Source organism: Macaca mulatta, chromosome 5 (assembly GCF_049350105.2).
Source record: "Macaca mulatta isolate MMU2019108-1 chromosome 5, T2T-MMU8v2.0, whole genome shotgun sequence".
NCBI classification, from domain to species: domain Eukaryota; kingdom Metazoa; phylum Chordata; class Mammalia; order Primates; family Cercopithecidae; genus Macaca; species Macaca mulatta.
Window position 1 is genome coordinate 65767472 of NC_133410.1, and position 27899 is coordinate 65795370.

The 27899-nt window shown below is 40.7% G+C and overlaps 1 protein-coding gene and 1 pseudogene across 1 annotated transcript in view; both read left to right on the top strand.

Moving 5' to 3' along the window:
- The first annotated feature begins 9167 nt into the window (after positions 1–9167).
- LOC100423170 (CMP-N-acetylneuraminate-beta-galactosamide-alpha-2,3-sialyltransferase 1 pseudogene) lies at positions 9168–10032 on the top strand (annotated as a pseudogene).
- A 14543-nt stretch (positions 10033–24575) lies between these two features.
- The window catches only part of UBA6 (ubiquitin like modifier activating enzyme 6), a 74022-nt gene continuing 70698 nt past the window's right edge, over positions 24576–27899 (top strand). Inside the window, exon 1 of the mRNA XM_015138616.3 lies at positions 24576–24693. Within this exon, the coding sequence (XP_014994102.1) occupies positions 24623–24693 (71 nt within the window). The 5' untranslated portion in view covers positions 24576–24622. The remainder of the gene's footprint in view (positions 24694–27899) is intronic.

Sequence of the window (27899 nt, forward strand, 5' to 3'; positions counted from 1 at the left end):
AAAATCAAACAACCCCATCAAAAAGTGGGCAAAGGATATGAACAGACACTTTTCAAAAGAAGACATTTATTCCGTCAACAGACACATGAAAAGATGGTCATCATCACTGGTCATCAGAGAAATGCAAATCAAAACCACAGTGAGATACCATCTCACACTAGTTAGAATAGTGATCATTAAAAAGTCAGGAAACAACAGGTGCTGGAGAGGACATGGAGAAATAGGAACGCTTTTACACTATTGATGGGAGTGTAAACTAGTTCAACCATTGTAGAAGACAGTGTGGCAATTCCTCAGGGATCTAGAACTAGAAACACCATTTGACCCAGCCATCCCATTACTGGGTATATCCCAAAAGATTATGAATCATTCTACTGTAAAGAAACATTCACATGTATGTTTATTGTGGCACTATTCACAATAGCAAAGACTTGGAACCAACCCAAATGTCCATCAATGATAGACTGAATTAAGAAAATATGGCACATATACACCATGGAATGCTATGCAACCATAAAAAGGATGAGCTCACATCCTTTGTAGGGACATGGATGAAGCTGGAAACCATCATTCTGAGCAAACTATTGCAAGTACAGAAAACCAAAGACCGCATGTTCTCACTCATAGGTAGGAACTGAACAATGATAACAGGTGGACACAGGGTGGGGAACATCACACACCGGGGCCTGTTGTGGGGTGGAGGGATGGTGGAGTGATAGCATTAGGAGAAATACCTAATGTAAACGATGAGTTAATAGGTGCAGCAAACCAACACAGCACATGTATACATATGTAACAAACCTGCACGTTGTGCACATGTACCCTAGAACTTAAAGTATAATAAAAATAAATAAATGAATAAATAAATAATTAAAATACCATAGGCTAGGTGATTTAAACATAAGATTTAATTCTTACAGTTCTGTTGGCTGCAAAGTCTGAGATCAGGCTGATCACGTGGATGAGTTCTGGTGAGGGCCATTGTGGCTTGAAGATTTTTGCCTTTTGACTGTATCTTCACATGGGAAGGGAGGGGGGAGAGAGAGAGAGAGAGAGAAAGAGAGAGAGAGAGAGAGAGAAAGTGAGAGCACACTCTCATCTCTTTTTATAAGGATGCTAATCCCATCATGAGGGGCCTGCCATCACCACCATATCTGAAACTGCCTCCCAAAGGCCCCACCTCCTATAATACCATCACATTAGAGGTTAGGGCTTCAACAGATTAATCTGGGGAGACACAAGCATTCCATCCATACAGTGTCTGAAGGCCATCCCTCCCTCTTCAAGTAAGTAAATCACATCCCCGACTAAGATGCCCCATTGCTGTTTTTCTTCTCACTGTCTAGTGATGTCTTTCCATTTTCAGACATCTGCATAACATCCATTTGTCATTCATGAAAACAGTCATCATCCTAAAACAGTGTTGAGCCCCCATGTGAATGGTATCCTGTGTGGAAACCCCTATTTTCATCAGTCTACTCAATGAGGAGTGGTGGTGTTGTGGAAAAGGAAGCTCAGCATCAATAATTGAGTGGAACTGGACAGTGACAAATTCCTATACCAGTTCACTCTTAGCTCTGTGAAAGCTATAGAGACACTCTTATCTCTGTGAAACCATTTCCTCCTAGTCTTCCTCCTACCTCACTAGCAGTTTTTCCTCAGTGTTTTTCCTTTTCCTCTTCTACCTAACATTTATGTGGGCTCATATTTAGGGATTCTTGGTTTGTTTGTTCATTCTCTCCCCCTTGGGAATATCACTCAATTCTATATATGTATGTGTGTTTGTACATACATGTTTGTACACAAAAAAGTGCATGCATATGTATATAATTAAATTTATTTATTTATATATAATCTACATTAATATACAAATTTATATATATTAAATATATATAATTAAATTTATATATTTAGCTCAGATGTCTCTCGTGTGCTATGGATTCATAGATCCAAATTCCTACTTGGTTTCTCCAAATGCACAGCCATTAGACATCTTAAACTAAATAAGTCTGTAATGTTATAATGGACTCTCCATCTCTCCCCTAAATCACTTTCTCATCTAGTCTTCCCATCTCAATGAAGGCACCAACACTGCCCATTTTTTTCAAGCCAAAACCTGGGATTCATCCTTTATTCATCTTTCACTGGTGTCTCATATCCAGCCTGTCAACAAGTCTAATTGATTCAGTCTGAAAAATATTTCCCAAATTTCTATCTCCATTTTGCAAATCTCCATTTCACAAATTTATATCTCCATTGTTACTGATCTAGTCCTATCTGTCATCACTTCTATCACCTGATTAGAGCCACATTCTTCTCACCGATTCCCTATTGCTCTCCTATAACCGATTCTCCACTATGCAACTAGAATGCTCTTTTCAAAATATAATCAAAATGTAACTCACTTACATAAAATCCTTAATGACTCCCCATTGCACTTAAAGTAAAATCTGGATTTCCTTCCTTGATGTTCTAAAGAAACTTTGAACAATTGTTCCTGGCTTCAGGCTGAAAGGCTTTGGGACTTCGACAATGTAACATTTTTCCTTCTCCTGGGAAAAGATAGAATTAATAAAATGTCATCATGTTCCTAAAGAATAACACAGCAAGGCCTACCCTATACTCCAGGGAAATATATATGTGTATACATAATATGTATTTTATAGATATATCTATATTTAATTTAATAGATGCATGTGTATCTGTGTATACACATATATACACATGAATATATACATGTATATAGACATATATACACATATATACATGTGTAATACATATACAAAATATATATTATATATGCCTGTATAATATATAATTTATATGTAATATAATTATAAATATAATTTTTATATCATTTATAATGCATATAGATTATATATATTTGTAATTTTATAAATATATTTATATATACATAGTAAGAGAAATAACATACGCAAAGCTCTGCAAAATTCTTTGTGATACCTTTGTGTGGAAATGATACAAGTTTGCTATCTCAATGTTTTTATTAGATACTAGAGAAAAATACTACCTTTATCAGTTAGAATGCTTTAAGCTACAAGTAACTGAAAACACAACTAAAAATGGCTTAAGCAAAAAGACATTTACTATTTCACATAACAATCAATCCCAGGGTGAGTTGATTCAGAACTCCAGTGAATTTGGGACTTTAGCATATTCACTCTGTCAGTTTTTGATCTCAGGCTTCTCCATAATGGTCAGGAGAAATCTCTAACAGCTGCAAGTGTCACTCCCTCATAGAACAAGTCCAAAGACACAAAAAGGAATATTTTCTTAGCGTGTCTATTCTTTTTTTTTTTTTTTTTGAGACGGAGTCTAGCTCTGTTGCCCAGGCTGGAGTGCAGTGGCCAGATCTCAGCTCACTGCAAGCTCCGCCTCCCGGGTTCACGCCATTCTCCTGCCTCAGCCTCCCAAGTAGCTGGGACTACAGGTGCCCGCCACCTCGCCTGGCTAGTTTTTTGTATTTTTTAGTAGAGACAGGGTTTCACCGTGTTAACCAGGATGGTCTCGATCTCCTGACCTCGTGATCCGCCCGTCTCGGCCTCCCAAAGTGCTTAGTGTGTCTATTCTTATCAAAAGGAAGAATCTTCTTTAGTCACCCATCTGTAAGACTATCCCACACTTATCCAGAATTGTCTTACATGCCAATGCCTACGTCAATTCACTTTTGAGTAGACTGGGATTATGATTATTTTAGACCAATTGTTACAGGACCACCAGGTTCATATGCCTGCTGTGGAATAACAGACCAACACACTGAGACAGCAGAGTTAGCAGCAGAGAGTTTAATGATTACAGGGCAGCTGAGCAAGGACATGGAAAAAACCCTTAAATCCATATCCATGATGAGTTCTGGGCTGAGGTTTTTAAGGGGTTGTGGACAGCTAGGGGTTGGAAAATTGAGGTTGCTGATGGGTCAGAAGAAGAGAGATGAAATCATCAGGATGTGAAAACTACATTCTTTGGTGAGTCAACACCTCATGGGGTCCTTCAGACCTGCTGGCATCAGTAGTTTCACATCAGTAGTTTCACCGGTATGCAGGACTTCAAATAATATCTCAAATGGAAAAAAGCTTCACAATGCTTAAGATGTTATCTAGGGGAACTATAATCTTGTGACAGGGTCTATATGATTCTGGGGCAACAGGCAGGAAACAACCATGAGGAAGCAGGTCAGACAGCAAGCTGACTGAACGATTAATGCTGAATGTTCTCCAAGCTTGGTTCATTTTTGTTTCTCTCCTTCCCTTCTTCCCTGGTTAATTTTATGCAGTTGATAGGGACAGTTTCACAGTCATAGCTCAGTGTGAAGCACTAGGGAAAAACAGCCTGCCATGAAGCTCATGGCAGCACTATATCTGAACAAAATTGGGGTCCTGTTAGCAGGAAGAAAGGAGATCTCTTAAGAAATAAGGTATATGGTGTCTGTCACACTTTCAGCAACTAAATAGAATTTGCAATTAGGTGTCATCAATGTCCATCATTTCTGTCCAGTGGAAGTAATAAAAGTAATGGGACCATCTGGCACTTAAAGCATTCATCAGATTTATCCACAAAACTTTAAGGTGTAAAATCTATTTCTTACCTATTTCCTTCATCTTCAACTTCCCAAGACATGGAAATAACTATGGAATCTCACCAGCAGAGGGCTAAGAATTTATGCAGGTAATTTTATTATTATTATTATTATTACTATATTATCTTTATTTGATAATAAAGAACATGTAGGAAAACTTTTTGAGTAGTGTTTACCTCTTGGCATACTAAAACTGTCATTTCACTGCTTCATAAAAATAAATACTTTGATTCTCAGTTAGTAGGAGATGATAACCTGGACTTAGTATTTGCTCTCACATCTTTACTTCCTATCCCTGCCACTATGCATTAAAGCATCCCTAACTACATCGGTGAGGGTATTATCCAGATTGTAAATAACTGGTAGGAGTTCTAACGCATGGAATATAAAATTTAGCCCAAATCCAATGCCAAACAATAAGAGCATTCTGAGAGAAGATGACTCTTTCAACACCTTCTTCAATGGGACTATTGTGGTCAAGCATGACTCCACAAAATTGTTTGTGGACCTAGAGCCAATATTTGCTGATGAAGTTTGCCCTAGGATGCGATCACTAGCAAAGAAGATGCATCAAATAGCTTTGCCTCTAGTCACCACACTATTGAAAAGGAAAGCATTGACCAAGTGTTGGATAGGATTCAGAAGCTAGCTAACCTAAATACAGGTCTTCAGGCTTTTTTGAATTTTTGTTGGTTGGTGGTAAATACAGTTTTTATTTTGCCTTTCTGTTGATAGAATCTCTATCAGTTGATTATAGGACCAAAATTCTCCATTTACCCAGCTCCTTAGCTTTCCTTAGCTTAAGCTGAGGTCTTCAACTCCAGCAACTCTTTAGCACTTTGATAGTGTCTTCATATTAGATAATGAGGCCATCTGTAATATTTATGTAGAAACCTTAATATTGCATAGCCAATATACGACAACCTTAAGCACATTTGCAACCAGTGTGTATTTTCCATCACTGTTTCTCTCAAATTTCATGGTGCTTTGAATGTCAACATATCAAAATTTTATACTTATTTTCTATCTTTATGTTTACTTCCCTCCATATAAATATCCCACTTATCTCTGCTTGGAAAACCTACCACAAACATTTTCTGTAGCAGAGATAACTAGTGCTTGCTCTGAGCTAGCCAACCAGATGATATGTGACACTTGAAATGATAAATGTATGACTCACTACCTATTGTACAGTATTATGGTGATAATGTGTTATTACTATATCAGCATAATATGGTTTCCACAAATATGAAGGTTGCATTGCCACCATCAAGACAAGTTTGCAGATCTGTGCCTCTCTGGCTTCAAGGTTGGCATCAATTATCAGTGTCCCACTGCAGTTCTAGTAAAGACTGCCAAAACAAATGCAGTTGTGTGCTCATGGAGCAATACTGCAGTCACAGCTGAAGCCTGGGCTTGCCTAGACCACAAGTTGGTCATGCCAAGAGTGCCTTTGTTTACTCTGTGTAAGGGTGAAGAGATGAAAGAAGGGGAGTATTCAGAAACATGGATGGCCTAGGGAAAGGTTATAAGGTAATGTGGATTTCAGAGGATGGGGGAAAGGAGAGAAATATAAGTTGTCTATTCCCTTTAACTTGCCACATCTTAGCACAGCTTATCTTTAACTTAAATCATCAGTGTCTGGTTAGATTGTCTTTACTTTCAAGTGTAATCACTCCTACATAACTCATGTGTACCTACAAATTTTTTTTCTATTTTCATCCATGAAAGTAAAGGCTTTAACAAACAGAATGACATATAGATGTGTGTATGCATGAGGGTGTGTGGAGAGAGATGACAGAATAAGTTTAAGGGTGCGTGTGGTGGCTCACACCTGTAATCCCAGAACTTTGGGAGGCCCAGGCAGGTGGATCACTAGATCAAGAGTTCAAGACCAGCCTGGTGAATATGGTGAGACCCCCCTATACTAAAAGTACAAAAATTATCTAAGAGTCATGGAGGACACCTGGAGGGTGCCTGTAATCCCAGCTACTCAGGAGGCTGAGGCAGGAGAATCAATTGAACCTTGGAGGCAGAGGTTGCAGCAAGCCAAGATCTCACTACTGCACTCCAGCCTGGGCAAAAGAGCAAGATTGCATCAAAAAAAGAAAAGAAAAGAAGAGAAGAGAAGAGAAGAGAAGAGAAAAGAAAAGAAAAGGCTTAGGAAGGAAAGGTTATCATCCCTGAACTCGAACCTGAAATACCTGTTGTATTTACAAATCCCAAGTAACTCTGCTCATGCTCCTCTCTAGTTTTATTTTTCTTCCTCTTACTGACTACAGTCTAGCTGCATTAGCAGGCAGATCCTGATGCATTTAGACCATAAAGCCTAGAAAGTCATTTTATGTTATACACTTTTATTATTATATTTTGAAGTTATTATATTTTGTCTCCAGTCACTGTTTCTTAAGTAGTTAAGTCGAACAATAAAGTGTGAAGATAGTGGTGTTGGCAGCAGCAGAGGAACCAGCGGCCTGGGCTGGTCCCAAGTAGCGGAGGCAGCAGAGCTGAGTGGCACCCCAAGTGCTGGATGCCTCAGCTGGAGGCCATCAGCAAGCTGGGCTGCTGTCACTCGCTGGAAGAGGCAGTGAGGCCAGAGCGCCACCCAGTGCCCCCAGGCATGCCTGCAGTTGCCCAGCCAACTGCTCTGCCTGGCTGACCTAGTGAAGCAGTTACGTTGTCTGGGGTATATACCCTGGAGTTCGTCCTTGCATGCCAGGAAAATTTAGGACATGGACACACACCAAGAATTTTGGAGAGGAGGTTTAATAGGCAGAAGAGAAGAGATAGAGAAACAGCTCTCTTTATAGAGAGAGGGGTCTCTGAGCTGAAAGGACTGGCTGCTCGGCCAATGCACCTGATTTTTTAGTCAGGTTTGAGGAGGCAGCGTCTGATTTACATAGGGCTCACAGATTCGTTCGGTCAGGTATGACTTTTACATAGCGAGTGAGAAAGACTGGTCACCCCACCCTGATCTTATTATGCAAATAGATTTTCCAGTTGATCCTGGCGCCATCTTGTCTGCTCCTAACTGTACACTGGCTGCAGAGAAGGGAGGATGGAGCCGCCATCTTGAACATATCTAGTCCCTAGTTCCTGCTGGCATTCCTCCCTGCAAGCTCCCAACTTGCTTGTCTATGTCTGCAGTTCAACTTTACAGGCTGCCCTTTGTTAGAAAATGATTTGGGGCTGCTTTTCCTTAAAAAGAAAAGCATTACCGAGGACTCCCATACCCTTACTATTGGCCTAAGTAATTTCTTCTTTATCACCAGCAGAAAGTGCAGCACTCTAGCTGCACACCTGCTGGGCCTAGGCCTGCAGCATGCCATGTGGCCCCAGTGAGGCCCTACAGAGCAGGCAGCCATGGGAAGTGTGCAAGGTGCTGTGCAGGGCACTGTGCAGCTGTCCTACCTGGCAGTGGGCTTAGGAGACCCTTCGTTTGTTCCCTACCTGGGCACCATGTGTTTCCATTGTTGAAGAAAAGACTCAAACTTTGTAAAATATTTGGAGAGATATTTATTCTAAGCCAAATTTGAGTGATCATGACCCGTGACACAGCCCTCAGGAGACCCTGAGAACATGTACCCAAGGTGGTCGGGGAGCAGATTGGTTTTATATATTTTAGGGAAACATGAGACTTCAAGTACATTTAAGAAATACATTGGTTCCATCCAGAAAGGTAGGAGAACTCAAAGTGTGGGGAGGGGAGGGGAGCACGGAACTTCCAGCTTATAGGCAGATTTTAAAAATTTTTAGTTGACTATTGGTTAAGTTTATCTAAAGACCTGGGATCAATGGAAAGGAAATATCTGGGTTGCTATAAGAGGTTATGGAGAGCAAAGTTTTATCATACAGATGAAGCCTCCAAGGTAGTGGGCTTCAGAAAGAATGGGTTGTAAAAGTTTCTTAGACTTAAGGTTTATGTTGATGTTAATGCTGGAGAGTTATAATGAGGCATGTCTAACCCCCACTTCCCATCATGACCTGAACCAGTCTCTCAGGTTAAATTTTAAGAGCGCCCTGGCTGAGGAGGAAGTCCATTCAGGTAGTCTGGCTGGTGGTGGATTTAGAATTTTATTTTTGGCTTACACCATTAGCTCAGAGGCTCATTGATGATATCCCTCAAGTCTGACAAGTGGAGACCTCTTCTGGTGGTGTTACTGCAACACTGGCATGAGTTCTTTGGCTCACTCATAAGTAAAAATTAACACCAGTGTAAACAGGAATTTATTTCAGGCAAGTTTTAATAGGCTTGTGGCTCTAGCAGCACAAGGGAGCAGTGTATAGAAAAGGAGTCCTGATGTTATCTCCCAAAAGGGTTCTGCTCTTGTCATTTTAAGGAAGTTGAGGCAGGAAAAAGGAGCATTGTGTAGGCAATGTTTAGGAAGGGTATTCTCTGTACCTACACAGTACGGTCTCATGCCCAAACATGAAGCACATGTGTCAGAGGCATTTGAACCAGAGTCACTCCATCTTGAATAGGGGCTGGGTAAAATAAGGTTGACACCTACTGGGCTGCATTCCTGAGAGATTAGGCATTCTTACTCACAGGATGAGATAGGAGGTCGGCACTAAGTACAGGTCACAAAGACCTTGCTGATAAAAAGAGTGGTAAAGAAGCCAGCCAAAACCCACCAAAACCAAAATGGCAACAAAAATGACCTCGGGTCATCCTCACTGCTCATGCATTAGCATGCTAAAAGACACCTACCAATGGTGGCTGAGGCTCCAGCAGGAGAAGAAGCCCAATATCTTGAACAACACGATCAAGGAGTTCAGAGCGGTACCTGGGAATGTGGACCCAATGCTGGAGAAGAGGTCGGTGGGCTGCTGGCGCTGTGCTGTTGTGGGCAACTCAGGCAACCTGAGGCAATCATCGTATGGGCCTGAGATAGACAGTCACAATTTTGTGCTCAAGATGAACAAGGCACCCACGGCAGGGTTCGAAGCTGATGCTGGGAGCAAAATAGCCCACCTCTGGGGTACCCTGAGAGCTTCCGGGAGTTCGGGGACAATGTAAGCATGGTCCTGGTGCCCTTCAAGACCATTGACTTGTTGTGGGGGGTGAGAGCCACCATCACGGGTGCCATTTCCCACACCTACACCCCGTTCCCTGCAAAGATCAGAGTGAAACAAGATAAGATCCTGATCTACCACCCAGCCTTCATGAAGTATGTCTTCAATAACTAACTGCAGAGCCACAGGTGGTACCCATCCACAGGTATCCTCTCAGTCATCTTCTCAATGCACATCTGCGATTAGGTGGACTTGTATAGCTTCTGAGCAGACAGCAAAGGGAACTTACACTACTACTGGGAGAACAACCCGTCTGTGAGGCCTTTTTGCAAGATTGGGGTACACGATGCAGACTTTGAGTCTAACATGACGGCCACCTTGGCTTCATCAATAAAATCCGGATCTTCAAGGGGAGATGATGCAGTGAAGGGTTGAGGATGGATGCACTGTCATGCCTCTGTGTTTCCAGCCCCAGCATCTTGCCAGAGCCAGTTCATCCAGGAGCTTGGAGGGTCAGCCTCAGGTGTGTGCCTGGGTGCCACTCACAGCCTCTTGCACCCAGCCGTTGGCAGTATCTACTCAGGAAAGTCACTACCCGGCATGGCAGAGCACATCTCAAAACCTGTCTTGGGTGGGGACAACGTCCCCCTCACTGCTGCCCCAGGGCTGGGGAGATGCTGGAAAAGGTTCAACCTCCACACATTAAAATCATTTTGACTTCTGGGGTGGGCTTGGGGAACAAATGTGGAAGATGCCCATATTCTGAGAGACATCATGGATTCCCAAGGAAGATAGAGAGACTTGAGTGGTGATTACCTCCAGCGCAGAGACAAGCCAGGTGGTGTCGGCACTGGGGGCGAGATGCTGCCCTTCTTTGCATGAAGCTTGGCCTCTCCCTTGGCGTGATAACCCTGTCATCCCCGTCTTCCCAAAGCTCATTTAAGCACCACCAGAGGCTTCTACCCCAAAGATTTTCACAGAAACTTGAGGCCAGGTGCCGTGGCTCACACCTGTAATCCCAACAATTTGGGAGGCCACGGCAGGAGGATCACTTGAGCCCAGGAGTTTGAGACCAGCCTGGACAACATAGTGACACTCCTGTCTCTGCAAAAATAAAAGATTTAAAAAAAATTAGCCAGGCATGGTGGCATACACTAGGAGCCCCAACTACTAGGGAGGCTGAGGTGGGAGAATCTCTTGTACCCAGGAGTTCAAGGCTGCAATGAGCTGTGATCATACCAATGCACTCCAGCCCAGAGTGAGACCCTGTCTGAAAGAAAGAAAGAAAGAAAGAAAGAAAGAAAGAAAGAAAGAAAGAAAGAAAGAAAGAAAGAAAGAAAGAAAGAAAGAAAGAAAGAAAGAAAGAAAGAAAGAAAGAAAGAAAGAAAGAAAGAAAGAAAGAAAGAAAAAAAGAAAAGAAAAGAAAAGAAAAGAAAAGGAAAGGAAAAGGAAAAGGAAAAGAAAAGAAGAAAAGAGAAGAGAAGAGAAGAGAAAAGGGAAAAAACAAAACAAAACAAAACTTGGCACCGTGTTTCTGACTCCTGAAGATGCCTCTTCCCAAGCAGATATTCCTTTGAGCAGATCAGACCATTTCCATGTGCCTTTGTATTTGGTGAAGAAAAGCATGTATTGGCTGAAATAAAGCAAAAGCCCCTATTTGGGAAAAGGGACCCCCACAGGTGGCCCCACTTGCTCTGTAGCTGGAAACATCTTTTACATCTTTTCTGGTTTCCTGAGCTAGGACCTGAATTGGAACAAAGCTCTGAGGATACTCAATGCCCCCCAGCAGCATGTCAGAATGGGACCGTATATTCTCATTCTCATTCTCAGACTATTCAGTATTGTGCCCTTAACCTCCAAGGCCACACAGGAGGCTTCCAGCAGCATTTTCCCCAAAGGCCCGAGCTCAGGGTCAAGTCCCTTCTGGCCACCTTGGGGCTGCCACTGGGAGGCTGGGTCAGGGACATCCCAGGAATGGTGACTGGCACATACTTTATCTTCTCACTCCCCAGCTACTCTCTTTTCCTCGTTAGCCTTCCTGATTATTGATTTTTTATTTTTAATTCAATTGACATTGTTTGCACTGTGGCTCTGTTGGTGGTCCTGTTTTAATGAAACTTGCCTCACCCAGCTGCTGGGAAATAGGGGGGCTTAAGGAAGGCTTAAGGAGTCCTTGGACTTGGGATATTGGCGGTATCTAGAGATTGGATGGTTTGTGGAACGTCCACAGTATCCTCCCGTTCCAATCAAACCTTCCTTCTTCCTCACTGTGGACTTGGATTCATTCTCAGGCTAGGAGTCTGCAAAACTCTGTGAAACCTTATTGCTGCTGGGTAGGGAGTGAAAAGTGACAGGCATGGTGGGGACAGTGATTGTTGACTCCAGTTACTAATGTTTAAGCAGAAAACCCACTTTTCTTGTTAAAAAAACACATCTCTTAAAAGGACACTGCTGCTCTGAGGAGGTGTGACCTTATCCTGGTGGAGAGTGAAGGAGGCATGGGGCCCGTGCTCCCAGACTCGGGGAACCCGCCTCTGCACACTCGGAGAGAGGAGCTTAGGAACACCAGTCATGGGTAACAGGTGGCTTCAGGCCATTCACAAGAGTCTCTGGAAATCGCATGCCAAATTTGGTTTTTTCCTTGGATCTCTGCATATAAGCATTTTTCTGGAGAGAGGTTCCATAGCTTTCATTAGATTCTCAAGGGTTCAGAATGTGGAAAGTGTTAAACAAACAAAAAACCTGTTTCAGCTTTAAAATCCTGCAAAACTTTAAGACTTTTTTTTCTGATAAAGGTTGGTAAACCACTGAGTCATCATCATTCACATACATCCTCGAAGGGCAGAACTCACAGACAGGTATGACATGAAGAATTAAGCAAACGTTTGTTGATGGCTAGTCAAACACTGATAGAAAGAGCGATGCTGTCTCCTGAACTCTTCCCCTTCTCCTAAAAGTGAATCTATTCAGGGATGACCGGTCCAGGCTGAGCAATCGACTTCTCTGGGGTTTGCTGAGTAAGAATAGGTCCCTTGAAATGAAGATATGTCTGTGTCTGAGCCGGATGCTGCTTGGGTCGGTCATCTGCTCTCTGTCTGGTCTCCCTCCGTCCCACCAGGATGTTCAAGCTGTGAGATACCTTCTAGCCCCCAAATTCAGCTCTCCCATTTTACTGATAAGAAAAGCAAGGCCACATTGCAGTCGGGTGGGGAGTGGAGAGTGACAGGCATGGGAAGACACTGATTGTTGACTCTAGTTACTAAGTCAACAAGACTTCTACCAAAAGAAGGCAATGCTAGAGGCCAGTCCCACCTGGATGTGACTCTGGCTTCTTGGCAAAGGTGGAATAAAACCAAAGAGAACATTTAGAACTGGGATGTTTGCTTTGAGGTAATCTGAAAACAAGTAACAGAGAAACCAAAAGAACTCACTCTCCCTCACCTGGTTAGGATCAGAACTACTTTATGCAGGGAAGCCCACGCCCTGAGGGGCCACTGTCCAGCTAAAGATCACTGGATGCCAGGCATGTCTCATCAGGAATCAGCACCTGTCCTCACCCCTATGAAAAGCCCTGGGGGTATCATTATATCCATCATGAGCATCTCGTTTGCAGCAAATGTGACTACATGCCACCAAGATCATCCTGCCCTGTGGACTGGGCTAGCCAGTTTTGATATAGAGTCAACCTCCCTCTTCTTGTTTGTCATGAAAACACCAGCTCCTGCACCCCTGGGGTGCTACCTGACACCCGTGCAAAGAAAAGGAGGAAGACTAAGAAGAAAAGGCAGAGACAGGCAAAGCAGCATCTCAGCTTGTCAGGATCAGGACATTACCGACTTTTTTTCTTATCAAAAGAGCACTGAATTTCCTACTGGCAGTGAGGCGCCTTTGCATCTCCTGTTCTCCCTCCCAGCCTATCAGGTGATACCATCACCTAGCCTCATCACTCAGCTTCTTCCTAGTACAAAACTGCCATCAGTTGCACATTCTGAGCTGTGGGATGTCAGATTTAGCCACAGCTTGTGTCAGGGCCTCCCCCTCCAAGCCCTTGCCCCTTAGAGTGATCATGGGTTTATTCCCTTCCTCCTACACAGTCATTTCCCTTCACCGAATTCCCTTCAAAGGCAAAGTTTCTTGAGCACTTTTTCCTCTGTGCAGTCTTGTGTGTTTGGCTGTTAGTGTTTTAAAATTTGCTCTCTATTCTCCCTCACCTCTCTCTGTGTTGTTGTGCAGCTGAGCACTGGTTGGGATGCATTTGAATGATGTTAGCAAGATCCTGTTTTCCTCATCCCCTGCTCTGATTTATTTATTGTTGAATATTTCCAATGATCCAAATCAAAGTGAATAAAAAAAGAGCAATTTTACTTAAAAAAGAAAAAATACTACCATAGATTGGGTGGCTTCTAAATGACAGAAACTTATTTCTCACAGTTTTGGAGTTTGGGAAGTTGAAGGTTAAGATACTGGCAGATTCGGTGTCTAATGAGGCTGCACATCCTAATTTATAGACAGCTGTCTTCTCACCTGCCCATGGCTAAAAAGGCAAGGGAGTTCTCTAAGCGCTCATATCACAAAGACCTCATATGACACTGGGAATTAGGTTTGAATATATGAATTTGGTGGGGATATAACATTGTGTATAGCACACATATTCTAATTTATAGATAATTTAAGTAGATAATTATTCACATTTATTGAAAGGGTTATTTTCTTTACCATGGAATTCCCTCCGGGTTCTAATTAGCCTCCAAATAGTTCAAATGTTACTACAACACCTTTGGGCAAAGAAGCTATTTTTCAGATGCGAAAGATCAGCTGCTCTCCAACTGTGCTCATGAAGGCCTGACCTCAGGATTCAGTATTTCCTAGTCTTTTTGATAGTCACAAAACAGATGTTCCAATTTTTTATGTCTGGGCATAATATACTAGAAAAACACTAGATTAGGAAGAAAACTAGGTTCTAGTACTGACTCTGCATCTACAATTATGTGAATTTATTCAAGCCATTTAATGTCTTTGGGTCACCCTCTGTGAAACAAAGGGCTTGAACATTTAGATGATGGTAAAGCATTCTTTCTGTGCTAATACTCAATAATTCAGGAGTATGGGGTAAAAACAATACATTTTAAAAAGCTCTGTAACTATAAAACATTGGCATCCAACACCAGGGAGAGGCCATTTCCTGATGGTCCATGCCTATTGCACTAAAGTGTTCATTGAATGCAGATGCCAGTGAGAAGCAACTTCCTGGGCATGTGCATTAAGAGACAAAATGGCAGAACATGAGCTTCTAGGGGCACAACACCGGAAAAGGGAAGAAAGCCTCAAATGGGCATACATACAACTTCCTAAACACACTGCTTGTGCTCACCTCCCAAGTGTAACGAGGGCACTCTACATGCAGGAATTTCACCTTAAGGGAAGAATTATGGGAAAGGGGTGCAAGACACGGGAAGGAGGGCCAGCCTATGAGGTCTTGGAATCAAGGTTAAACACTGCATTTGACGTTCTCAGTGCCCACTTGGGTCTCTTCCAAGCACACTTTCCTTTCTTTCCTACTCTAAAGCTTTTTAATAAACTTTTATTCCTGCTCTGAAACTTACCTTGGTCTCTTTTTCTGCCTTATGCCCCTCAGTCAAATTCTTTTTTCTGAAGAGGCAAGAATTGAGGTTGCTGCAGACCCATATGGCCCCACTGGATTTTGGACTTGCATGGGGCCTATAGCCCTGTCATTTCGGCCAATTTCTTCCATTTGAAATGGGAGTATTTATCCAATGCCTGTACCTCCATTGTATCTAGGAAGTAACTAACTGGCTTTCGATTTTACAGGCTCATAGGCAGAAGGGATTTACCTTGTCTCAGATGAGACTTTGGACTGTGGACTTTTGAGTTAATGCCAAAATAAGTTAAGACTTTGGGGTACTGTTGGGAAGGCCTGATTGGTTTTGGAATGTGAGGACATGAAAGTTTGGGAGGGGCCAGAGTTGGAATGATATGGTTTGGCTATGTCCCCACCCAAATCTCCTCTTGAATGGTAGCTTCTGTAATCCCCATATATCATGGGAGGGAACTGGTGGGAGAAAACAGAATCATTGGGGTGGATTTTTCCCATGCTGTTCTCATGGCAGTGAATACCTCTCATGAGATCTGATGGTTATATAAAGGGCAGTTCCCCAGCATACGTGCTCTTGCCTGCTGCCATGTAAGATGTGCCCTTGCTCCTCCTTCAACTTCTGCCATGATTGTGAGGCCTCCCCAACCATGTGGAATTGTGAGTCCATTAAACCTCTATTTCTTTATAAATTACCCAGTCTTGGGTATTTCTTCATAGCAGTAAGAAAATTGACTAATCCACATGCAAATGCAAACCAAATGTGAGCAGGAATAGCTGTACTTTTATATAATACAGCAGTCTTTAAGTCAAAAGCAACAAAAAGAGACAAGGTCGTTATATAATGATAAAGGGATCAATTTAGAAAGAAGACATAACGATTATAAATATATATGCAAAACATCAGAGCACCCTGATATTTAAAACAAATATTACATATAAAGGAATAGATAGGCTCCAATACAATAATAGTTGGGGATATCAACACCTTGCTCAGGCATTTGACAGATCATCTACACAAAAAATTAACAAGGAAATATTTAATTTAAACTGCACTTCAGATCAAATGGACCTAATAGACATTTATAGCATATTTCATCCAACAGTCAGAGAATGCACATTCTTTTCATCACACATGGAAAATTTTCCAGAATAGACCACATATTAGGCCACAAAACAAGTCTCAAAGAATATTAAAAAATTGAAATCATATCAAGTATCTTTTCTGTCCACAATGAAAACTACAAATCAATAACAAGAAAATCTTTCAAAACTATACAAATGCATGGAAGTTAAACAACATATTCCTGAATGATCAATGGATCAATGTAGATATTAGAAAGGAAATCTAAAAATTTTCTTGAATCAAATGAAAATAAAAACATATGATACCAAAACCAATGGAATACAGCAAAAGAATATTGAAAAAAAGCATTATATTGCTATTTATAGCAATAAACACCTACATCAAAAAAATAGAGACTTCAGTTAAATCTAATAGTGCATTTCAAGGAACTAGAAAAGCAAGAACAAAACAACCTCAAAACTAATAGAAAATAAATAATAAAACCAGGGCAGAAATAAATAAAATTGAGATTAAAACACCATTAGGTAGACTAACCAAGAAAGAAAAAAAAAAAAGACCCAAATTTTAAAAATCAGAAATGAAAAAGGAGGCATTACCACTGATACCACAGAACTACAAAGGATCATTAGAGACTATTATGAATAACTATACACCAACAAATTGGCAAGCCTAATGAAAATGAATAAATTCCTGGACATTTACACCTACCAAGATTGAACTAAGAACAAATAGGAAACCCAAACAGACCAACTACAAGTAATTAAATTGAATTAGTAATAAAAAGTGTCCCATCAAAGAAAAGCCCAGGACCTGGTGGCTTCACTGTTGAATACTATCAAACATTTAAGGAACTAATATCAATTCTTCTCAAACTCTTCAAATTAAAGAGGAGAGAATTCTTTCAACTTATTCTGAGACCAGCATACCCTGATACCAAAACCAGACAAGGACACAACAGAAAAAGAAAACTATAGGACAATATCTAAGATGAACATAGATGCAAAAATCATCAACAAAATACCAGCAAACTGAATCCAGCGGCACATTAAAAAGATCATTCACCATGATCAAGTGGAATTTACCCTAGGGATGCAAGGATAGATTAACATATGAAAATCAATAAACATGATACATCACATCAACAAAATGAAGGACAAAAACCACTTAATCAACTAGGTGCAGTGGCTCACACCTGGAATCCCAGCACTTTGGGAGGCCAAGGCAGGCAGATCACGTGAGGTCAGGAGCTCAAGACCAGCCTGGCCAACATGGTGAAACTCCATCTCTACTAAAAGTACAAAAATTAGCCAGGCATGGTGATGCATGCCTGTAGTCCCAGCTACTTGGGAGGCTGAGGCAGGAAAATTGCTGGAACCCGGGAGGAGGAGGTTGCAGTGAGCTGAGATCGCGCCATTGCACTCCAGCCTGGGCAACAGAGAGAGACTCCATCCCAACCTATCCCCTCCTCCCAAAAAATAAAAAAACACACCACTTAATCATTTCAATAGTTGTTGGAAGAGTATTAATAAAATGCAACACCCTTCATAATAAAAATCTTCCAGGTATAGACTAGGTTTAAAAGAATATAACTCAATACAATAAAGGCCATATATGATAAACCTAAGGCTAAGATTATGCTAAATGGGGAAAAGCTGAAAGCTTTTCCTCTAAGAACTAAAATAAGACGTGGCTATTCATTTTTATCACTCTTATTCAGTGTAGTACTGCAAGTCCTAACAAGAGCAATTAGGCAAGAGAAAGAATAAAAGGCATTCAGATTGTAAAGAGGAAAGTCAAATTGTCCCTGTTTGCAGACAACATAATCTTATATAAAGAAAGCTTTTAAAGATTTATCAAAATACTCTTAGAACTGATTAAAAAAAAAAAAAACTCAGTAAAGTTGCAGGATACAAAATTAACATACAAAAATGAGTAGTGTTTTTATATATCAACAAGAAAATAGTGAAAACAGAAATCAAGAAAGCAATCTGATTTACAATACTTACAAAAAAAAGAAACCCTATGATATGTTTTGGCTGTATCCTCACCCAAATCTCATCATGAATTGTAACTCCCACAATTCCCACTTGTCATGGGAGGAAGCCGGTGGTAGGTGATTGAATTATGGGAGCAGGTCTTTCCTATACTGTTCCCATGATAGTGAATGAGTCTCATGAGATCTGATGGTTTTAAAATGGGGAGTTTCCCTGCACAAGTTCTCTTCTCTTGTTACCATGTAAGATGTGCCTTTCACCTTCCACCATGATTGTGAGGCTTCCCCAGCCATGTGGAACTGCAAGTCCAATAAACCTTTCTTTTGTAAATTGCCCAGTCTCAGGTACATCTTTATCAGCAGTGTGAAAATGGAGTAATACATCCTAGAAATAAATTTAACCAAGGAGGTGAAAAATTGTTATAAGGAAAATTATGAAACACTAATTAAGAGAATTGAAGAGGTCACATACAAAAAATGAAAAGATATCACATGCTTACAGACTGGAAGAATTAATATTTTTTAAATGATCACAATGCCAAAAGTCATCCACAGATTCAGTGCAATTACTATCAAACTTCCAATGACATTCTTCACAGAAATGGAAAAAAAACTCCTAGCGTTCATATGGAACCACAAAAGACCCTGAATAGCCATAGCAATCCTGAGCAAAAAGAACAAAGCTGGAGGCATCACAGTATACTTCAAAATATACTACAGAGGATCATGGTACTGGTGTAAAAACATACACGTAGAGCAATGAAACAGAAGAGAGAAACAAAAGGCATTCAAATTGTAAAGGAGAAAGTGAAATTGTACCTATTTGCAGACAACATGATATTACACTTTTTAAAAAGTCCTAAAAGCTTCATCAAAATACTCTTAAAGCTGATAAACAAATTCAGTAAAGTTCAACTTATTTTCAACAAAGGTGTTAAGAACATTCAATGGGGAAAGGACAGTCTTTTCAATAAATGGTGCTGGGAAAAACTGAATATCCATATGCCAAAAAATGAAATTAGATTGCTATATCTCATCATAGGCAAAAATCAAATCAAAATGCATTAAAGTCTTACATATAAGACCTGAACCTATGACACGCCTAGTAGAAAACATTAAGGACATACTTTAGGACATTGGTCTGGGCAAAAAATTTTGGGGTAAGACCTCAAAAGTACAAGCAACCAAAACAAAAATTGACAAATGGAATTACATCAAGCTAAAATTCTTCTGCATAGTAAAGTAAACAATCAATACAGTGAAGAGACAATGCATTGAATGGAAGAAAATATTTGAAAACTACTCATACAAGAGATTAATAATCAGCTTATATAAGTAACTCAAACAACTCAATAGCAAGAAGCCTCAAATAATCCAATTTTAAAATGGGCAAACGATCTAAATAGGTATTTATCAAAAGAAGGCATATACATGGCCAACAGACATATGAAAAAATGCTCAACATCACCAATCACCAGGGAAATGCAAATCAAAACCACAATAAGATATCATCTCACCTCAGTTAAGATTACTATTACCAAAAGGACAGAAAATAACAGATGCTGGTGAGGATGTGGCAAAAGGAGAACACTAGTGCATTGCTGGTGGGAACGTAAATTAGTACAGAAACTATGAAAACCAATATGGAAGTTTCTCAAAAATCTAAAAATAGATCTACCACATGATCCAACAATCCCATTCCTGAGTATACATACAAAAATGGAATTCAATAAATTTAAAAGGTATCTGCATGGCCATGTTTATTATAGTACTGTTCACAATAGCCAAGATATGGAATGAATATAAGTATCCATCAACAGATGAATGGATTTTAAAAATGTGTCATCTATACAAAAACACGAAATCATGTAGTGTGAAGCAACATAGATGGAACTGGAGGTCATTGTTAAGTGAAATGCCAGGCATAGAAAGACAAATAGCGCATATTCTCACTTATAAGTGAGAACTAAAAAAGTGGATCTCATGGCAGTAGAGAGTAGAATGATGGTTACTACAGGCTGGGAAGGTTGAGGGTAAGGAGGATGAAAATGGTTGGGTAATGGGCACAAAAACACAATTAGATAGAGGTAACAATTTGTAGTGTTCGATAGCACTAGAGGGTGACTATAGTTAACAATAATTTATCGTGTATTTCAAAATAGCTAGAAGGAAAGATGTGAAATGTTCCTGACACAAAGAAATGAACAATGTTTGAGGTGATGGATATCCCCATTACCCTGATTTTATCATTATACATTGTACGCAAATATCAAAATACCCTATAAACATATGCTTATTATGTATGCATTAATTTTAAAAAGAAATAAAACCATAATATTGTTGAACATTACATAAAAGCAACAGAAAAGGGAATTCCCTGAAATTAGAAAAGTTTTCCCCAAACCTGAGAGAAATCAAATAAGCATAGAATAAGAAAGTAAAAATCTGCTTTGCCATTCATCAGGTATGGGATAACAGGCATAAATAAAGCCAGCTGTGAAATTAACAGAAAATAATATTTCTCTCTGGAAGATGTTTCAAAATGTCACACATACACATACATACATACCCTTAGAGGAACTACTGATTTTTTACTCCCACAATGCCCTTTTCTCTAAAATCATAGAGAATTTATGACAATATCAAAAGATTGTCAAAAACTCTACTGTGTAAATCCTATTATTAAGGTTGAAATATCTCACTCTTGGCTAGAATATCTAAAGTCATATTGACACAGAGAAATAGCTTCTACTTCTGAGAGGCAGAACTTTGCACTTTCCAAAAAACAGAACCCTGGGTCCATCTGGTATTAGGTTGGTGCAAGAGTAATTGTGGTTTTTGCCATTACTAATAGTTTAGGTGTAGCGTAGACTTCTTTACAAACAGCCTTGCTTTCTTTTGAGTCTATCAAAGTACTACTTCATTTTAATTCCTTCTAAACTCCATACTTCCCCAAATTCCTACAATAAATCTATCTCTTCCTCTGTTGGTGAGGCACCCCATGGTTCTTCTGGAATGTGGGCTCCCTCCTTGCAATGAGCCAGTAAACCTGATGATATGGTTTGCTTTGTGTCCCCACCCAAATCTCATCTCAAATTGTAATTCCCATGTGTCCTGGGAGAGACCTGGTGGGAGGTGATTAGATCATGGGGGCGGTCCCCCCATGCTGTTTTTGTGATAATGAGGGAGTTCTCCTGAGATCTGATGGTTTTAAAAGTGGCAGTTTTTCCTGCACTCTCATTTCTCTCCTGCCACCATGTAAGATATGTCTTGCTTCTCCTTCACCTTCTGCCATGATTAAGTTTCCTGAGGACTCCCCAGCCATGCGGAACTGTGAGTCAACTAAATCTCTTTCCTTTATAAATTACCCAGTCTCGGGTATTTCTTTATAACACTGTGAAAAGAGACTAATACACCTGACTTTCTAGAATACAGTTTTGTTCCTGATAAACTTATTGGGCTAAGAAGCCTGTCTCATATTAGTTCAGGAACATCAATTTCACATAAAAATGAGCAACAACTCATGCCTGTAATCCCAGCACTTTGGGAGGCCGAGGCGGGTAGATCACGAGGTCAGGAGATCAAGACCATCCTGGCTAACACGGTGAAACCCTGTCTCTACTAAAAATACAAAAATTAGCCAGGCCTGGTGGCGGGCACCTGTAGTCCCAGCTACTCGGGAGGCTGAGGCAGGAGAACAGCATGAATCCGGGAGGCAGAGCTTGCAGTGAGCTGAGATCGTGCCACTGCACTCCAATCTGGGTGACACAGTGAGACTCCATCTAAAAGAAAAAAAAAATGAGCAACAAGAAAAGCATAAAGTTCAAATCCCATGCAAAGTTATTATGTGAAAAGAGAGAATAAGGAATATAACATCATCATCACAGATAACAAAAACATACCTGAAAGATGCACTACAAAACAGTTTATTATTTTGAAACTAGCTAAATGACATTAGAGAAATGATGCAAAATATGGAAGAACAACTCGATTCTGAATTAGAAAAACTTCAGAAATGAGGTGACAGAACTCAGGAGAATTAGTAATAACGAATAAACTAGAAGAAACACAAAAGCTAATAAATATAACAGATTATGATTTGCTGTAAAGAACCTGAGTCAATACTTAGATCAATGTTTCTGTAATACTTCTGATTGTCAGACACTCTTTCTCCAATTAATTATTCAGGAGGGGCTCATGAAAACACTAGTCTCATCAAATGTTGGTATATCAATTGTTGAAAACAGTTTGTACCTTTTGTATATGAGTTAGTTTTGCTGAATGTAAAAACCCTTGGCCTATACATTTTCCCCCTAAGTTTCCTCAATATGTCATTCTACTTTCTCATGACATAAAGCCTCACTGTCAAAAAGTTGTGATAGCCTAGTTTTCTTTCCCATTTTACATATGTGACAAAACATTAAAATCTGTTAAATCTGGTTGCTTGTTACATGCCTGAAATAATTAACACCGTATTTTATCAAATCTAACATGCCCTCAATTTTAAGATGCACCATTATTTTCTGTATTTATTTTTTAAAAATTCGTCCTCTATTCACGGATGTTAAAATATGAAGAAGTGTGGGTAATGGCAGGCCATTGTTTTGGACTAGCCTTCTACACGAGGCTCCATCAGGTCAAACCAGAATGGAGTTGCTCGTGCTAAGCACCATGTAATTAAAGTGGATTTTGAAAAACTGAGCCAGTTTTAAAAAACAAAAACAAAAAACGAAAACAAAACAAAACAAAAAAAACAAAAAACAAAAAAACCCAGGAGATTCTAGTGAACCTAGTGGGAATAATAAGGAAGTATGCTCTGTTTTAACATTTACAAAGAAAGAAATGTTGAAATAATCTGATTTTTGTTCTGTTTCTGCTTTCTTCAGTCCTTTTCTGCCCATAAAGCCAATGTTCTCTGTTCAGCTCATTGGAACACTCATTCTATTTCATAGAAAAGTTACTTTCTTAAATTAATTTTTCATTTACTTTCTATTTTTGGCTTCCCACGATGAACCTGATAAAACTGGTGAGCAATGTTATCTCTATTGTCTGCTTATTGTTTAGTCATTAGGTTCTTTATGTTTAATAGGCATTCAACAAATAGGAAGAAAATTTGTATGGAAGGGAAAGCAGAGGGAGGGAAACAAAGAAACTGACAGTATCTGTAGGATGGGCTAGCCAAATATATTTTACTTATTAACTTTAGAATAAAGAGAAAAGCCAGGGAATAAACTTAGTGCTAGAGCAGAGCCTTGAAAGAACACAACACAGATCAAGTAAATTCTAATGTGGAAAATGTTCACAACCGGATTGAGGAACACAGATAATGCTATAGGTGAGCAACATAAAGCTTCCAAGTATTTTAAGATGTGCAATTTTGAAGAGAGTAGAGGGGCACAAAGGATAATACAGTTTTGCCTGGACCCTCATCTCCACATGAGGGAGGAAAAATTTCTAATTAAAAATATGATACATCACTGAAAATTACATAATACTCAAAGTATATGCTAATTTTAAAAATCCTGCAGATGTTTATTCAAATATACAGTGTTAGAGTGAAAGACAAATCCTAATGTTATTGTGTCCAACTCATTGTTGCTTTCTAAGAAAGGTGACACGAAGTAAATGAAAAGAATTATATGAGAACTCCTTAGACATGTGTTCTGGTAATCTAACAGTTATCAGCTCTATGACCTTGACCAAGTCACTAGCACTGACCGGAAGTTCCTTTCCCTTACCCACAAATTTGAGGGACCAAACTGGATGATCTAACGTCATCTATGGCACTAAAAATCACATGATTCTATTAAATCTGAGGCAGTTCCTCACATGTAGTGGACTCCCAAAATTATTTATTAAATGTATAACATCTTTAAGTGGAATCCCCTCACTGACAATCTGGAGCTATTAGCAGCCTTCAGTTTATTTATAAAATAAAGCTGTTTCCTCTTCTTACTATAAGACTCTTTTAAGGATCTGCAACGCAATCCCATCATTTCGCGGGTTACTAGAGTCCTGCATGTTTGGCTGTAGAGCAAGGGTGACGCGTAACTTCTGGACTTTGGTTCCATCTACATCTGCCGAATGCGGATGCCAGTCGCAACAGTAACGCCCCCTTCGGCCACCTGCACCACAGCACTCCATGCGGCCACACCCAAACCGGAAACCAGGACGCCCCTAGGGTTGACGGGAAGGCGCTGCCGGGCTCCTAGCTTCCCGAGGCCCGCCCCTCTGATGACGTCGCCGCCCGCCCCTTGACCCCCGCGGTCCCGCCTCCTTCCTACCTCCCAGTAGCCGGCGGCGGTGTCTCAGGCGGCAATGGAAGGATCCAAGCCTGTGGCCGCCCCTCAGGGGGAAGAGGCATCCTGTTCTTCCTGGGGGACTGGCAGGTGAGAGGACGAGGCGGGTGAAAGTGAGGGGGTCGCGGGTGGGACCCAGGCTCCAGGTTTCTGCTTCTTTCTTTCCGGCGGGCTGGGGGCGCCAGAGAGGCCGTGGGGCCGAGCAGAGCCGGCCCTGGGAGGAGAGGGGCGCGCGGAGTGGGTGTGGCGACGTGGGCTAGGGCCTCTGCTGTTCCCGGCTTTCCTGAGGAAAAGTCCCCTTTCCGCACCTTTGAGCGCTTTCTCAGTTCTGGCTGGGATTCGGGATCCTCCTTCCTCCGAGTCACCAGACTTGAGGGGCTCCGGCCGAGAGCGAGTTCTGGTCCCGGTCACTTGGCGTGAGCTTCCTCGACTGGTGCCAAGCACCTTTCCTCCTTTCCGTAAAAAGAAAGCGAAGAGCGCCACTGTGCACCTCCACTGAGATCCTCTTTTGAAAACTGTTACCAGAAGGAACTTGGTAAGAATGAATCAGTAGCAATCTGGACACCCTGAGGCCTCTGTTGACTATGGAAGAAAAAAAAAAAAAAAGCCAGGAAAAAAAAATACACAAGTTACCCATTCTTATTTCCCACTTGGTTTTGAAATTCTTTAGGGCTTTCCCGCCCCTGTAAAATTAGGGGGGAAATATTTGTGCCAGGCCTTTACCAGTTTCTTGGTTAGTAGTTCCTCTTTCGATCATCTCATAATTAATAAAGCAGGTAGTTATATTCTGTCCACCGCTGTCAGAATACACCATGTCAAAGATAGAAGTGATGGATGTATTATTTTCAGCTGATGTGACACTTTGTAAACCTGTAGCCTTTTCGCCAGTTTCAGACTGAAGGGATGCTTTCAGTTTCATGGTATTGTCTGCCATTGCAGACACTGCCAGACTTGAGGGATATTATGTAATATAACCCGCGCCTTATTCGAAGCGTTTTTGATTGTCTTATAGATTATATTATTTTTGCATATTCTTGAAACATTCCAGTGAGGTACAACTTTCTTAATAGTGCCAGTAATGCCATTAAGCGGCAGAGCTAGTTAGAATGTAGCTCTTCTCGTTTTTATTCAGATTTACCCACTAGGGCTATTGCCCCCGCCATGCAAGGAGAGCAGCAAGTGAAAGTGTACTAGGGATAAGGTGATAGGAAAGTAGATAATAAAAAATTTTGTTGGCTGGGTGCAGTGACTCAAACGCTTGCAATCCCAGCACTTGGGGAGGTCAAAGCGGGTGGGTCGCTTGAGCTCAGGAGTTCCTAGATTAGCCTGGGCAACATGGCGAAACTGTGTCTCTACGAAATACAAAAAAATTAGCTGGGTGTGGTGGTGCACGCCTGTAGTCCCAGCTACTCGGGAGGCTAAAATGGGAAGATCACTTGAGTCTGGAGAGGTCGAGGCTGCAGTGAGCCAAGATCGTGCCACTGCACTCCAGTCTGGGTGACAGAGAGAGAGACCTTGTCTCAAAAGAAAGAAAAGAAACAAATTTTGTTTATTTTAATATTTTGTTACAATGCCCAAACAGAGTATATTGTGTATGTGTGTGTGTTTTTTATTAGATAGGTGATCTCTTAGAACACAGCTATCTTCTGATTTGCCTTGGTAATTGGAATCAGTTTTTTTAATAGCTATCCATTTAATTAACTAGAAGCTGGTATCATTTGATATGTGTCAGTGTTTGGTGTGATAAATGATAACATTTTAATTATCTTTGTTTACAAATTCTTTAGCTTATTTATCAATGCTAGGACTAGAAAGTTGGATTCCAAACCTGAATTTGATGCCATCGCACTGTTTTTAGAATCCTTTGACGATTTGAGCTTCTCAGAACTAGGAATGGCCTGCACTTCTGCTAGTATATTGATCTCAGCTCTCACAGTGGTTCAGCTCCAAATGCTCCAGACTGGTTCCCTGTACCTGGAAATTATCTCTGCTTCCCAGTGTTTCCTACAGATATGTTTTTTGAAGGCCATGCTGTGAAAAAATTGAGACAAGCACTGCTATAAATAATATGCTGCTATAATAAGTATACTTTGTCAGATTTGTATATTTAGATTTGTTTTTCTTCTTTTAAAATTTATTCATTTAACAGGTTTTTTTTTTTTTTTTTCAGTCAGAGTCTTGCTCTTGTCACCCAGGCTGGAGTACAGCGGTGGGATCTTGGCTAACTGCAACCTTCTCCTCCCGGGTTCAAGCCATTGTCCCACCTCAGCCTCCCAAGTAGCTGGGATTACAGGCGCCTGCCACCACGCCTGGCTAATTTTTGTATTTTTGGTAAAGACAGGGTTTCACCATGTTGGTCAGGCTGGTCTCGAACTCCTGACTTCAGGTGATCTGCCCGCCTTGGCCTCCCAAAGTGCTGGGATTACAGGCATGAGCCACCGTGCCTGGCCCATGTAACAGATTTTTAAAGTGCTTCCTTTAGGTCTACTATTAGAGACAGTAGGCAGTATGTGTGGTAGTCAAGAGCTAGACTGCCTGGATTCAGATCCTGGCAGTGCCTTTGCCTGCTCTGTGACTTTGGGCAAATTTTAAGTTAACCTGCCTCAGCCTCTTTTTTCCATCTGTTCATTGGAGATAGCAATAGTGCCTGCCCACTGTTTGGGCAAGGTTGTTGTAAGGGTTAACTGAATTAGTACATCTAAAGCACTTAAAACAGTGTTTTATTTATTAAATGCCTGATACTGTTTTAGTTATTTGGAATACAGTAGTGAGTTTTTATAACAGACCATACATTTTTTGGTGGTGGCAGACAAACAGTTAATGGTAAGTGATTTGAAAAAACTGACAGGTTAATGAGTTAGGCAGCAACCTAAGGATAAGAGTAGCCATTTTATTGATAGGGTGATCAGGAATGATCTGTGTGGTATTTGTGACACAATATTTTAATTGAGGCTTAATTGATAAGAAGTCAACTATTCCGAGATTTTAAGAAAGAACATTCTAAGCAGAAGAAATAGTGTAAAAACTCTGAAATAAGAGCAAGCTTGTCTTCTTGTGAAACAGCAAGTAGGTCGGTGTGGCTTGAAGATAGTAAGCAAAAAAGGAGAGTGGTGGGAGTTGAAACTGGAGAGGTAATTGGGAGACAGAACACATTGGCCCTTTCAAGTATGGTGAGGTGTTTGAATTTTAAGAGTAAAGGAAATCCACTGAAGGGTAGTCCAAATTCGGGGGATATTTTCTGACTGCATTTTAAGATATTTAGACTGTTTTATGGAGAATAAACGGGAAGGACAATG